General features: G+C 47.6%; 1 protein-coding gene across 1 annotated transcript; it reads left to right on the top strand.

Annotated features, from left to right (window-relative positions):
* The first annotated feature begins 6,713 nt into the window (after window positions 1-6,713).
* Window positions 6,714-8,914, top strand: LOC123396053 (plant UBX domain-containing protein 10-like). The gene is made up of 4 exons (XM_045091085.1): window positions 6,714-7,391; window positions 7,805-8,014; window positions 8,109-8,273; window positions 8,527-8,914. The coding sequence occupies exons 1-4, from the start codon at window positions 6,828-6,830 to the stop codon at window positions 8,755-8,757; spliced, it is 1,170 nt and encodes a 389-aa protein (XP_044947020.1). The 5' UTR covers window positions 6,714-6,827; the 3' UTR covers window positions 8,758-8,914.
* The last annotated feature ends 3,878 nt before the right edge of the window (window positions 8,915-12,792 follow it).

Here is a 12,792-nt window from a genome sequence, read left to right as displayed (position 1 = left end):
GTGACTAACTCCTTAGTCACATTGAGCTCATGATGATGTTCTACCGAGTGGGCCCAGAGATACCTCTCCGTCACGCGGAGTGACAAATCACGATCTCGATTCGTACCAACCCAACAGACACTTTCAGAGGTACTCGTAGTGCACCTTTATAGTCACCCAGTTACGTTGTGACGTTTGATACACCCAGAGCACTCCTACAGTATCCGGGAGTTGCACAATCTCACGGTCGAAGGAAAAGACACTTGACATTAGAAAAGCTTTAGCATACGAACAATACGATCTAGTGCTACGCTTAGGATTTGGTCTTGTCCATCACATCATTCTCCCAATGATGTGATCCCGTTATCAATGACATCAAATGCCCATGACGAGGAAACCATGATCATCTATTGACTAACGAGCTAGCCAACTAGAGGCTTGCTAGGGACACGTTGTGATCTATTTATTCACACATGTATTACAGTTTCCTGTTAATACAATTATAAAATGAACAATAGACGATTATCATGAACAAGGAAATATGATAATAACCATTTTATTATTGCCTCTAGGGCATATTTCCAACAGAAACTAGCATGACAGAAATTCCCGTGTGTCCTCGGGAGCGTTTTTCCTCCTATAAGACTTTGTCCAGGCTTGTCGCTTGCTACAAAAGGGATTGGGCCACTTTGCTGCACCGTTGCTACTTTTGTTACTTGTTGGTCGCTACGAATCATCTCACCACACAATCACTTGTTACCGACAATTTCAGTGCTTGCAGATTTTACCTTGCTGAAAACCACTTGTCAGATCCTTCTGCTCCTCGTTGGGTTCGACACTCTTACTTATCGAAAGGACTACGATTGATCCCCTAAACTTGTGGGTCATCAGTCACCCCAACTCATCACGCGCACGTCGGTCACTCCCCTGGCATATCAGCCGTCGTCACAACATTCAAAAACTGGTGAGCTTCAAATTTGCTTGGTCAATTTTCAGAGAGGGTTCGGTTTCTATTGCTTTAAGAATAGTGTTTGTGATGGTGATTGTGAACTTTTGTGTGTTTTCCCCTCCCCCCACGCCCAACCCACCCATCCCTACTAGTCATATACTCCCTCCGTCCCAAAATAAGTGATTTAAAAATGATTCAACTCTGCACTAAAGTTAGTGCAAAGCTGAGTCATTTTTAAGTCATATATTTTAGAATGGGAGGAATATTATATTTGGCCTCCAAGAACTTGGTCAAGCCCCGCCACTTCTTGATAAGTGTTTAACAAAATACATAAACCAAAAATAATTTTTACTTCTTTATATAATGATCGGTTAGGTCCGACTAAAACTTTATAGAGTAAATATACTCAATGAAGGTTTACTCCGACGAGTACTTCTCCATTTTTCAGGGTGTTAGACTTAGAGATATACTAGACTTAGAGATATGTTGTTTGTAATCTCAACTAATTGTATCTATCTCTATCTCTAACCAACTCCATATCCTACCGACTCCACCATCGATGGAATTCTTGTAAGCCACGGCAGGGGCCTTTCCTGCCTCCCATCAATATATACCCAACGCGGCTCCTCATGGAGGAGTAGGAATGCTTCCATCAGACATGGTATACAGAGCCATCCTCTTCCCATCTATCTAGCTAGGAAAAAACTCCACCGATCGCCAAATCCGATCGCCATGTCTTCTTCGGCTCCCGTCGCCCTCAACCTTGGAGCGTCGCCCGCCGAGAAGCTCACCAAGGGGAACTTTCTCCTATGGAAAGCCCAAGTGATGCCGGGCCTGCAAGGAGCGCAGGTCACCGGCCTCATGGATGGAACCGATGCAGCACCCACGAAGACAGTGGATCAGCAGCAGGCGGACAAGACGACGATCATGGTGCCTAATCCTCTTTATGCGCCATGGCTGTCCAAAGATCAACAAGTCCTCAGCCATCTCCTCAACTTTGTGTCAAAGGAAATCCTCGCCCAAGTTGTGAGTAAAGAAAACACCTTTGATATATGGATTGCTATCATCACTATGTTTGCTTCGCAGTCCCAATCTCAAATCACAAATTTGAGAATTGCTATCACCATCACCAAGAAGGGCTCCATGTCGAGCACCTCCTGCATCGCCCGGATGAAGAATTTGGGAGATGAACTTGCTGCAGCAGGCCGGTCCCGTCTCTGATCCAAAGATGGTGCACTATGTCCTTGCCGGTCTTGATCGGGACTACGACCCGGTCGTGGCAGCGATTGGCGCTGTCAAAGCCTCCATCACCGTCGACGAGCTTTTTGCTCAGATCTCTGCCTTTGATCAACGGGTGGAGATGTTAGGCGACGGACCAGAAGCTGGCTACAACACCTCTGCAAACATGGTGTACAGGGGGCGTGGCAGCAGAGGCCGCGGTCGAGGGAGACGCTCACCCTCCTCCCCTTCTCCACACGGCGGCAACAGGAGAGGTGGCCGTCCCCAACAACAGAAGCAGCAACGCCCACCGCACCGGGATTACCCCGAGTGCCAGATATGTCTCAAACATCATCCCGGGGGTGCCCGTGAATGTTGGGATCGCTACGAGGAAGATGAGTATGAAGAAAAGGAGGCAAACGTCGCCTCCGACTCCTACGACATCGACACAAATTGGTATGCCGACTCCGGTGCCACCAATCATATCACAGGGGATCCTGACAAGTTGAAGGTCAGAGATAAATATCGTGGTCATGATCAAGTGCACACTGCAAGTGGTTCTGGTATGGAAATTACTCATGTTGGTAGTTCAATTGTTAAAACCCCCATGAAAAATCTCCACCTTAAAAAAGTCCTATATGTGCCCGCAACATCAAAGAATCTCATTTATGTTCATAGATTTACCCTTGATAATCGTGTCCTCATTGAATTATATCCATATTTCTTTTTGGTAAAGGACTTGGACACGAGGAAAATACTTCTTAGGGGAAAATGCATGGGAGGTGTCTACCCGCTCATATCTTCATCAACACCATCCAATAAACAAGCTTTTGTTGTTGTCAAGCCTTCCTCATCAAAGTGGCATAGTAGACTAGGTCATCCTTCGACAGTTATTGTTAAATTTGTTCTTAGCAAGAATAAACTTCCATACTCTCATGAGTCTAGTATTGAGTCTGTTTGTGATCCATGTCAACAAGCTAAAAGTCATCAGTTGCCATTCCCCATATCTACCAGTATTTCCACTGCACCTTTGCAACTTGTGTTTTCAGATGTGTGGGGGCCATCTCCCACTTCTGTTGGCAGACACTCATATTATGTCAGTTTCATTGACGACTTTATCAAATTTACATGGATCTATTTTCTCAAGAAATGATCCAAAGTTTTTCAAGTCTTTAAGAACTTCCAGAATCTTGTTGAGCGCAAACTAAACACCAAAATCATTGCCATGCAAACAGATCGGGGAGGTGAATACAGAAAACTCAATCTCTTTTTCAAGAACTTGGTATTTCACATCATGTTGCATGTCCTCATGCACATCAACAGAATGGCTCCGCTGAAAGGAAGCATCGCCATGTTGTTGAAGTAGGACTAGCCCTACTAGAAAATTCATCTATGCCACTAATATTTTGGGATGAAGCTTTCTTAACTGCCACCTACCTCATCAATTTTCTACCTAGCAAAGTCATCAACTTTTAAACCCCCATCACTCGCCTCTTTGGCATTTCTCCTGACTACAAGTCACTCCGTGTATTTGGTTGTGCCTGTTGGCCCAACCTTCGGCCATACAACACACGCAAGCTTGCGTTTTGTTCAAAAAAATGTGTTTTTCTTGGATATAGTCCTATTCATAAAGGAGTCAAATGCCTAGATGTTTCCACTGGCAGGGTTTATATTTCTCGTGATGTAGTTTTTGATGAGTCATTATTTTCCTTTGAAACACTTCATCCAAATGACGGAGCACTTCTCAAACAAGCCATTATCCTACTTCCACCACATCTCTAAACTTCCGATCATGGGGGCGACAATTGTACTAATCCAACTGATGATCCGACTAGCGGGGATGTGCCTCCATGTGCGCAGGATCCTACAGAAGCAAATGGCGCAGAAAATGGTGAAGAAAATGATCCAAATTTTGGAGAATATGAGCCTATATTTCATGCAGCACAAGAGGACGAAGCTGACGCGGAGCACGAGGTGGATCCGGCGTCACCTGAGACTCCTGTGCGCACGCAGATCCGTGCGCGACCCAGCGCCTTCGCTCCGCACCAATCGGTTGCCGCCACGTCACCAGAATCAGGCGGGAACCCGCGTCCCGCACTGCGTCCCACACGCGGGCCGACGACAACAGCAGGTTGGGCGGGGCCCGCGTCGGGATCCCTGACCCGCACGCGTCAGCCGACAGCGACAATAGATTCGGCGGGGCCCGCGTCGGAATCTTTGTCTTGTGCACGCGCGCACACGACCAGCAGTGACGGATCTTCTGCGGCAAATTCCTCTAATAAATCAGACACATCGCAGGCCACACAGGTGAACTCGGGATCTGCTGTGGAAAGCGAATCTGAGAACCTCTCAGGATCCTCTGCACCTGAGCCTTCTGCGTCATCTCGTGTGGCACAACCAGCGCGTACACGACGAAGTCAACTTCAATCACAACTCCTTGTGTCACGACTCGGTCACAGAAAGGTATAAAAAATCCAAAGGTTCGAACTGATGGCACTATTCCATATGGTATGTTATGTGTAGCAGGAGAACCAGCAAAATTGGAGGATGCACTAGGAGATCCAAAGTGGAAAAATGCAATGGATGAAGAATATTCAGCGCTCATGAGAAACAAGACTTGGCATCTTGTGCCAGAAAAGAGAGGTAAAAATATCATTGACTGTAAGTGGGTTTACAGAATCAAAATAAAAGCAGATGGCTCCATTGACAGGTATAAAGCTCGTTTAGTTGCAAAAGGCTTTAAGCAACGGTATGGCTTGGACTATGAGGACACCTTCAGTCCTGTTGTTAAAGCTGCAACTATTAGACTTGTGTTAGCTATATCTGTGTCGAGGGGATGGAGTTTGAGACAGCTAGATGTTCAGAATGCGTTTTTGCATGGTGTTCTGGAAGAGGAGGTTTACATAAGACAACCACCTGGGTATGTTGACAAGAAGGTACCTCACTATGTATGCAAGCTTGATAAAGCACTCTATGGTTTGAAACAAGCACCAAGGGCATGGTACTCAAGGTTAAGTTCTCAGTTGAAAAGTCTAGGCTTTGTTGCATCCAAATCTGACACCTCTTTGTTCATTTATAACAAGGTAATACAACTATATTTGTATTAGTATATGTTGATGACATCATAGTTGCAAGCTCTTCACAAAGTGCCACTAATGCCCTCTTACATGATTTGAGCTCAGAATTTGCATTAAAGGATCTTGGTGATCTACACTTCTTCTTGGGCATTGAGGTAAAGAAGATTCAAGATGGCATAGTATTGAATCAAGACAAATATGCCGCTGAACTTCTAGTTCGCATGGGGATGAAAGAGTGTAAGCCTTCACCCACACCATAATCATCTTCAGAGAAACTCTCAGCATTTGAAGGTGAGCCACTGAAGGAAGAAGAGATCACAAAATACAGAAGTGCAATAGGAGCTCTACAGTACTTGACCCTGACAAGACCTGATATTTCCTTTGTTGTCAACAAGGTTTGCCAGTATCTTCATGCACCTACTAGTGTACATTGGACTGCTGTTAAAAGAATTATACGGTACATAAAGCATTCTGTGAGCTTAGGTCTCCAAGTTAAACATTCTAATTCCACCCTTGTTAGTGCCTTCTCTGATGCTGACTGGGCAGGATGTAGTGATGATAGAAGGTCAACTGGAGGATTTGCAGTATTCTTTGGTTCTAACCTCGTCTCTTGGAGTGCTAGGAAACAAGCCACAGTATCCAGGTCAAGTATTGAAGCTGAATATAAATCATTGGCTAATGCAACTGCTGAAATCATTTGGCTTGAAGCATTGCTAAATGAGTTAGGAGTTAAACAGCATCGTGTGTCATGTTTGTGGTGTGATAATCTAGGAGCCACATATCTCTCTGCAAATCCAGTATTTCATGACAGAACAAAGCACATAGAAATTGACTTTCACTTTGTGAGAGAAAGGGTTGCAGAAAAGAAGTTAGACATACACTTCATTCCTTCCAGAGATCAAGTTACAGATGGATTTACGAAAGCCTTGCCATTCAAACCATTTGAAGAATTCAAGAAGAATCTTAATGTAGGATAGTTGAGATTAAGGGAGGGTGTTAGACTTAGAGATATATTAGACTTACAGATATGTTGTTTGTAATCTCAACTACTTGTATCTATCTCTATCTCTAACCAACTCCATATCCTACCGACTCCACCATCTGTGGAATTCTTATAAGCCACGGCAGGGGCCTTTCCTGCCTCCCATCAATATATACCCAACGCGGCTCCTCATGGAGGAGTAGGAACGCTTCCATCAGACACAGGGATAGGTTAGAAAATAAAATGGCCTTAGAAATGTTTCTCGGGCTTGTGTACGGAGGCATTGCAGCTAGCTTGTCCTACACTTCTCAAACCTCTCACTGGTGCTCTAAAGCATCTCGAGTTCTCGACACACCTGTGAAGAATCCGATGTCCTTTGCTTCAAAGCGCATGAGACAAAGCACAAAGCAAACCAAATGTGCTACCAGACTCCTTTATTTCCCTTCTTTAACAAAGCAAAGCATATTATCATTTTCTTAATCCGAGCGCATGCAGCCGCTTTATAATTGGCGAGAGCAAAATGCACACAGTGGAGAGGAGACGCGGCACTCTTCAGCTTCCTGAACAATCTTCAGTTGTAGCCGGAGGGGTGGCATAGCTGGCTGTAGCATGTGATGTAAGCATGTCGTCAAGCTCAGCGAGGGATGGCGCGGGCGGGAGCTCGCGGAACACCCGCAGCGGCTTCGCCAGGAACCTCGCGAGGCTCCCGTCCAGCATCATGGAAGGGCTGGCAAGGTCGATAGCCCGTCGGGCTCCCAGGAGCAGCCGCCCGCGGAGCGTCCAGGTGCACCAGCAGCATCAGCCGCCACCCCCGGGGCCTCCTCCTCCGCCGTTCGTGCCGGAGGAGCTGTTCTTCTTCAGCGCGTTCGAGCAGCAGTACGGCGACCGCCACCCGTTCTTCTACGGGTGCCGGCTCAGCGAGGTCCTGGCGATCGCCCGGCGGGAGGGCAAGCACGTCTTCTTGTACCTCCACGAGCCGGGCCATCCGTACACTGATCCCTTCTGCCGGGGCACGCTCTGCTCGGACGTGGTGGTGGAGTTCCTCGACGCCAACTTCGTGTCCTGGGGCGCCGTCACCGGCAGAGGGGAAGGGTCCGGCATGGCCGCCTCACTGCAGCCCGGAAGCTTCCCCTTCTGCGCCGTCGTCGCCCCGGTGTCCGGCGAAAGCATCACAGTCCTCCAACGGGTACGAACTACGAAGCCGATAGTATTGAGTTCACAGTATCAAGAAACATATGGGGTTTGGCGTTTCATCATATTTCAGTGAGATTTCGATGAAGTTCACTGAATTTTGTTAATTTAAGCAAACACTGAAATATTTACATTTCGACCAAAATATTTCGGCAATTTTAGTAGTACGCATGAATTTTATTTTTATTTTTAAATTTCAAATATTTAATTGAATTCAAGTAAATATTACGGTCCTTTGGCCGAAATGCAAACCGAAATCACCGAAACATTTCAGTTTCTGAAAAATTTCAGCACCAGAATTGACTTGCACCTAATTCCATGGTTCTTTATTTCAGTTTCAGAAAAACTTCAGCACCAAAATTCCTCATCTTTTCATCAAGAACTACAACATGACTTGTCTCCTCGCAGGTAGAAGGACCGGTCACGCCGTCGGAGCTCGTGGAGATGTTGCAGAGGACCATCGATGAGCAACGCGCGGCTTTTCGAGCCTCAGTGGACGACGATCAACCCGCGGCATTCAGAGCCTCTAGGGCTGAGGAGGAAGAGAGGAGGAGATCGGCACTACGGCTGCGACAAGAGCAGGACGCAGCTTACCTCGAGTCGCTTCGGAAGGACCAGGTCCAAGATCAAATTTCCTTCAGTAGTGCTGTACAAATGTAGTAGTACATCTCCTGCTCAGACTCAGATGTCTCATTTAGCTGTGTCAGTGCAGGAAAAAGAAAGGCACACGAGAAGTCCTCAGGAGGGAACCCCAAAGCCGAAGCCAAGCCCAAAAATTCGTGGCCAAGCAGGTAGAGAAACTACCAGGACAGCCCAGAACAGAGCACCTGCGCATAAGCAAACTGCGCCTTCACCGAGAACGGAAGCAAACACCAAGGTATGGAAAACCTAAACGAGTTCTCGGGTACACTCACGCCATATATTGATAGCAACAAGAAGATGATATCAAAACTCATGAACAGGGGAGTTTCAGATTCAGTAGCGATGCCTACATAGAAAGTGTTGCAAGTTATGCATAAAAGTTTACTGGACACTGCATTTATTTATGCAAGATAATATCAGAGGCACCCATCTAGTAGATTTGTAGACGGCACGGGCCATTGAACAATATTTGACCGTTTTTTGTGCAGATAATGATAAGATTTCCCAACGGCGAGAGAAGGCAGCAGAGCTTCCGTCACACGGACACGATAAGGGAGATCTACAAGTATGTTCATTCCTTGGGCATACCTGGCTTAGGAAAGTATCAACTTGTAAGGAGCTACCCAAGGAAAACCTACGGGCATCAGCAGCTGGAGATGACTCTTGGAGACACAGGTTTCCATCCGAGTGTGACACTGTACATTGAACAACTTCAGTAAAACATGACGTAACTACGAGACTGAATGTAAATTTGATGCAAATCATGTAATAGAAACATGCCCATGCCGGCATGCCAAGACATGAACGCATGCAGCTAGTAGGGTCACAACCATGGAAACAAATTTCAGTTGGCAAAAAATTTCAGCCGGTGCCGAATCAGTGATTTCAGCTTTCAATTCAACCAAATGACCGAAATTGTGATTTGAATTTGTCCTTAAAATTGACTGAATACTGGCCTAAAAATATGTGAAATCACAACAAATATGACCCCATCAACTGCAGAATGCAGCTCACCACCCTCCCGCGGCGCTCCCACGAGCGCCCGGGGGAACCCTAGCCCCCACCTCTACTCTTCTCCTCCCGCAGCCCCCCTCCCTCACCGCCGCCCCATGGTGCCGCCGGGCAAAGCCCAGCCGGCAAGGGCGGCGGCGGGGCCTCCTTTTTCCCCTCCTCTTGGGATCCACGGCCGGCCCAGGGCGGCCGCTCGTCTGGGGGCGCTGGCCTACGGCAGGGCCAGCAGCGCGACGGCGCAACTCCAGGGTGGAGACGAGGACGTCTGGTGCCGTCGCGACGGCGGCTGGGCATGCATCTGCAGCGCAGCGGCCACGACAAGTCCAGATCTGGTGGTGGTGGGCCGACGCGCCTACGGCCAGATCCTCCCGGATCTGGTCCATGGCGAAGGCGGGCATCGCGGGTTGGCGGCCGAGGCCCATCCAGGGCTCGGTGTGGTGGGGCTTGCAGCAGCGTAGCTACAACCTCGTGGTCGGCCTGGTCTTCCCGCGGCGACGGCGGGACATGCTCCGGTGGCGGTTCGTCTGGGATGGACTTGGGGTGAGCTCCCTGCCTCTTCTGCGGTTTCAGGTACGGACGTGTCCGGCTTGGGTGGCTCCATGGCGCGGCGTGGGTGCGTGTGAGGCCTGCAGGAGGTGGTAGGGGACCTTGGAGGGTGGCAGAGTGCCCCCTCCGTGGCATCTGGCGGCTGCTGTCGGTGACTGCCGGAGGTCCCCTGGCCCAGATCTGGCCGTCGAGGCCATCAACCCTCCCAAGGTGTCGACTTTGGGATGGAAGGGTCTTCTGCTCCATTCCGTCCGGCTGCGCCGGTTTGGTGTACCCCTCGATGAGGGAGGGGCTCGGATGCCGTGGCGGCGGCTCGGTTGGTGGAAGTCGGAAAGCTCATGGGCGGAGCACGCGGCTTGCGGGTTGTCCGGTCACCATTGCCGTGTGGGCGGCATGTTGACCGGGGTGTGTCGTTCAATGGCGGCGTTGCGATTGTCCGTAACACAACCCGGTGACGGTGAGTGTTGGTCGGGGTGAAAACCCAATCCGTCTTGACAGGCCTGTGGTGGCGGCGTTCTTGTGTCGGCCCCCTTCTGGAAGGCACCGTCGCGGCATCTCATCTGTCGCCATGGTGCTCCGGGGAAAACCCTAATCCTCGGATTGTGTGATGGCATTCCTTGTTGAAGTTGCCGCTTTGGAGCCCATTGTTCGTCATACACGACTTCTCCTCTTCGTGCTGGTTCTCCCACCTTCAGGGCCCCGACGACTTAGTAGTTGTGCTTAGTGTTTCATCTCATGTTTGCTTCGAGTTTGTTGGGGTGGTGTTGCTGTTTTCAGCGTCCTTGTATCAGCCTACGGTGTGTGTGGTGTGATGTGTGTGTGTGTATGTTTGTATCGGCTGATTCGGTTTGTTCGGTGATGGTTGTTTTATATATAAAGCGGGGAAACCCTTCTTTGTCGAAAAATGTGTGAAATTTCAGTGTAGGAAAACAGAACATTCGGACGGAAAGAAAAAAACACTAGATCACCATCAAATAGCATATGAATTCTACAAATATAAATCATCATCTAGACAACAAAGATTACTTCATCGATTCAATCAAATTACTAGTTCATACAAATTTCACAACAATTCATACAAATTTCACAAAAGATGATGACAATATGACAAGATAAATAGTAAGCCAAAGTCACTTGTCTTGTCGCCTTTCTTGATTCTTGACACCCTCGATAAGTCACCCATTATTCTTGACACCCTTCGGGTGGGGACGCAGCAGAGCGGTGCTTGCTTGCCATTGACGGAGGAAGAGCTCGATCCTCCATCGTCGGTGCCGACGACAGAAAAGAGGATTTTTCCCTTGATTTGGTGATTTAGGGATGGAAGTGAGATGACGGGAAAGGAATATACCCATTCGTGGGCCGGGGGGTGATACATCTCCAATGTATCTACAATTTTTGATTGTTTCATGTTATTATCTTGTCAAACTTTGGATGTTTTGTATGCCTTTTATATTTTTTTTTGAGACTAACTTATTAACTCAGTGCCAAGTGCGAGTTCCTGTTTTTTCCGTGTTTTTGACCCTTTTCAGAGGAAGATTTGAAACGGAGTCCAAACGGAATAAAATCCCCAAAAAGGTTTTTTTCGAAACAGAAGAAGATCGGGAGACTTGAGAACCAAGGCAGGGGGTCCTCAGGGACCCCACAAGCCCCCTAGCCCCAGCCAGGGGGGAGGCCGGGCCTCCCAGGATTGTGGGCCCCCTGGACCTCCTCTGCCCTACGTTTTACGCCTATATATTCCCTAAAATCCCAGAAAAAAATCAAGAGATCATCGAAAGTACTTTTCCGCCGCCGCAAGCTTCTATCTCCGCAAGATCCCATCTGGGGCACATTCTGGTGCCCTACCGGAGGGGATTCGGATACGGAGGGCTTCTTTATCAACACCATGACCTCTCCGATGATGCGTGAGTAGTTCACCATAGACCTACGGGTCCATAGCTAGTAGCTAGATGGCTTCTTCTCTCTCTTGGATCTTCACTACAAAGTTCTCCATGATCTTCATGGAGATCTATCCGATGTAATCTTCTTTTGCGGTGTGTTTGTCGAGATCTGATGAATTGTGGATTTATGATCAGATTATCTATGAATCTTATTTCAGTTTCTTCTGATCTCTCTTATGCATGATTTCATATCCTTGTAATTCTCTTCGAGTTGTGGGTTTTGTTTGGCCAACTAGATCTATGATTCTTGCAATGGGAGAAGTGCTTTGTTTTGGATTCATACCGTGCGGTGACCTCACCCAGTGAGAAGGGGTAGCGAGGCACGCATCGTGTTGTTGCCATCAAGGGTAAAAAGATGGGGTTTTCATCATTGGTTTGAGATTATCCCTCTACATCATGTCATCTTGCGTAAGGCGTTACTCTGTTCGTCATGAACTCAATACACTAGATGCATGCTGGATAGCGGTCGATGTGTGGAGTAATAGTAGTAGATGCAGAAAGTATCGGTCTACTTGTCTCGGACGTGATGCCTATATGTATGATCATTGCCTTAGATATCGTCATGACTTTGCGCGGTTCTATAAATTGCTCGACAGTAATTTTTTTACCCTCCGTGATACTTGCTATTTTGAGAGAAGCCTCTAGTGAACACTATGGCCCCCGGGTCTACTCCACACCATATTTTCAGCCTTACACTTTTTCTTCGTTTCACTTTCCGCCTTCAGATCTCACTTTCCAATCAATCTTGAAGGGATTGACAACCCCTTTATAGTGTTGGGTGCAAGCTCTTTGTGTTTGTGCAGGTACTCTGGATTTGACGAGATTCTCCTACTGGATTGATACCTTGGTTCTCAAACTGAGGGAAATACTTACTGCTCGTGTGATGCATCACCCTTTCCTCTTCAAGGGAAGAACCAACGCAAGCAAGTCTCTGTCAACGTGTCAATTTCTGGCGCTGTTGTTTGAGAAGTAGCTGGGGGCATGTTTGGGCCTTTGGCGTGGTTTTTTCCCGCCTAAGGAGGCATTGGCGGGAATTGATTTGGGGGCTTGAAAGTGTTTTTTGTGGCCGAAACACTATATTTCATTACTTGTTGAAATTCATGAATTTTTTGATATTTCACTAAATTTTAGAACCTTGGTCACAATACATCCATCGGCTCACAACACAAAGGGTGTGAGACTACAACAACATGAGTTCATGGCGCCACTCCCTAGTCCCCAAATCGAACTACTTAGTCCGAAAGCTACATAAATTACAAC

This window comes from Hordeum vulgare, chromosome 5H (genome assembly GCF_904849725.1).
Source record: "Hordeum vulgare subsp. vulgare chromosome 5H, MorexV3_pseudomolecules_assembly, whole genome shotgun sequence".
NCBI classification, from domain to species: domain Eukaryota; kingdom Viridiplantae; phylum Streptophyta; class Magnoliopsida; order Poales; family Poaceae; genus Hordeum; species Hordeum vulgare.
Note: the sequence above shows the minus strand (reverse complement) of the source record. Positions and strands in the feature narration are given on the sequence as shown.

Coding starts and splice junctions, on each gene's coding strand:
- LOC123396053 (XM_045091085.1), top strand. CDS start 6,828: ATGTCGTCAAGCTCAGCGAGGGATGGCGCGGGCGGGAGCTCGCGGAAC. Junction 8,015..8,108: donor AGTCGCTTCGGAAGGACCAG/GTCCAAGATCAA, acceptor GTGTCAGTGCAG/GAAAAAGAAAGGCACACGAG. Junction 8,274..8,526: donor GAACGGAAGCAAACACCAAG/GTATGGAAAACC, acceptor TTTTTTGTGCAG/ATAATGATAAGATTTCCCAA.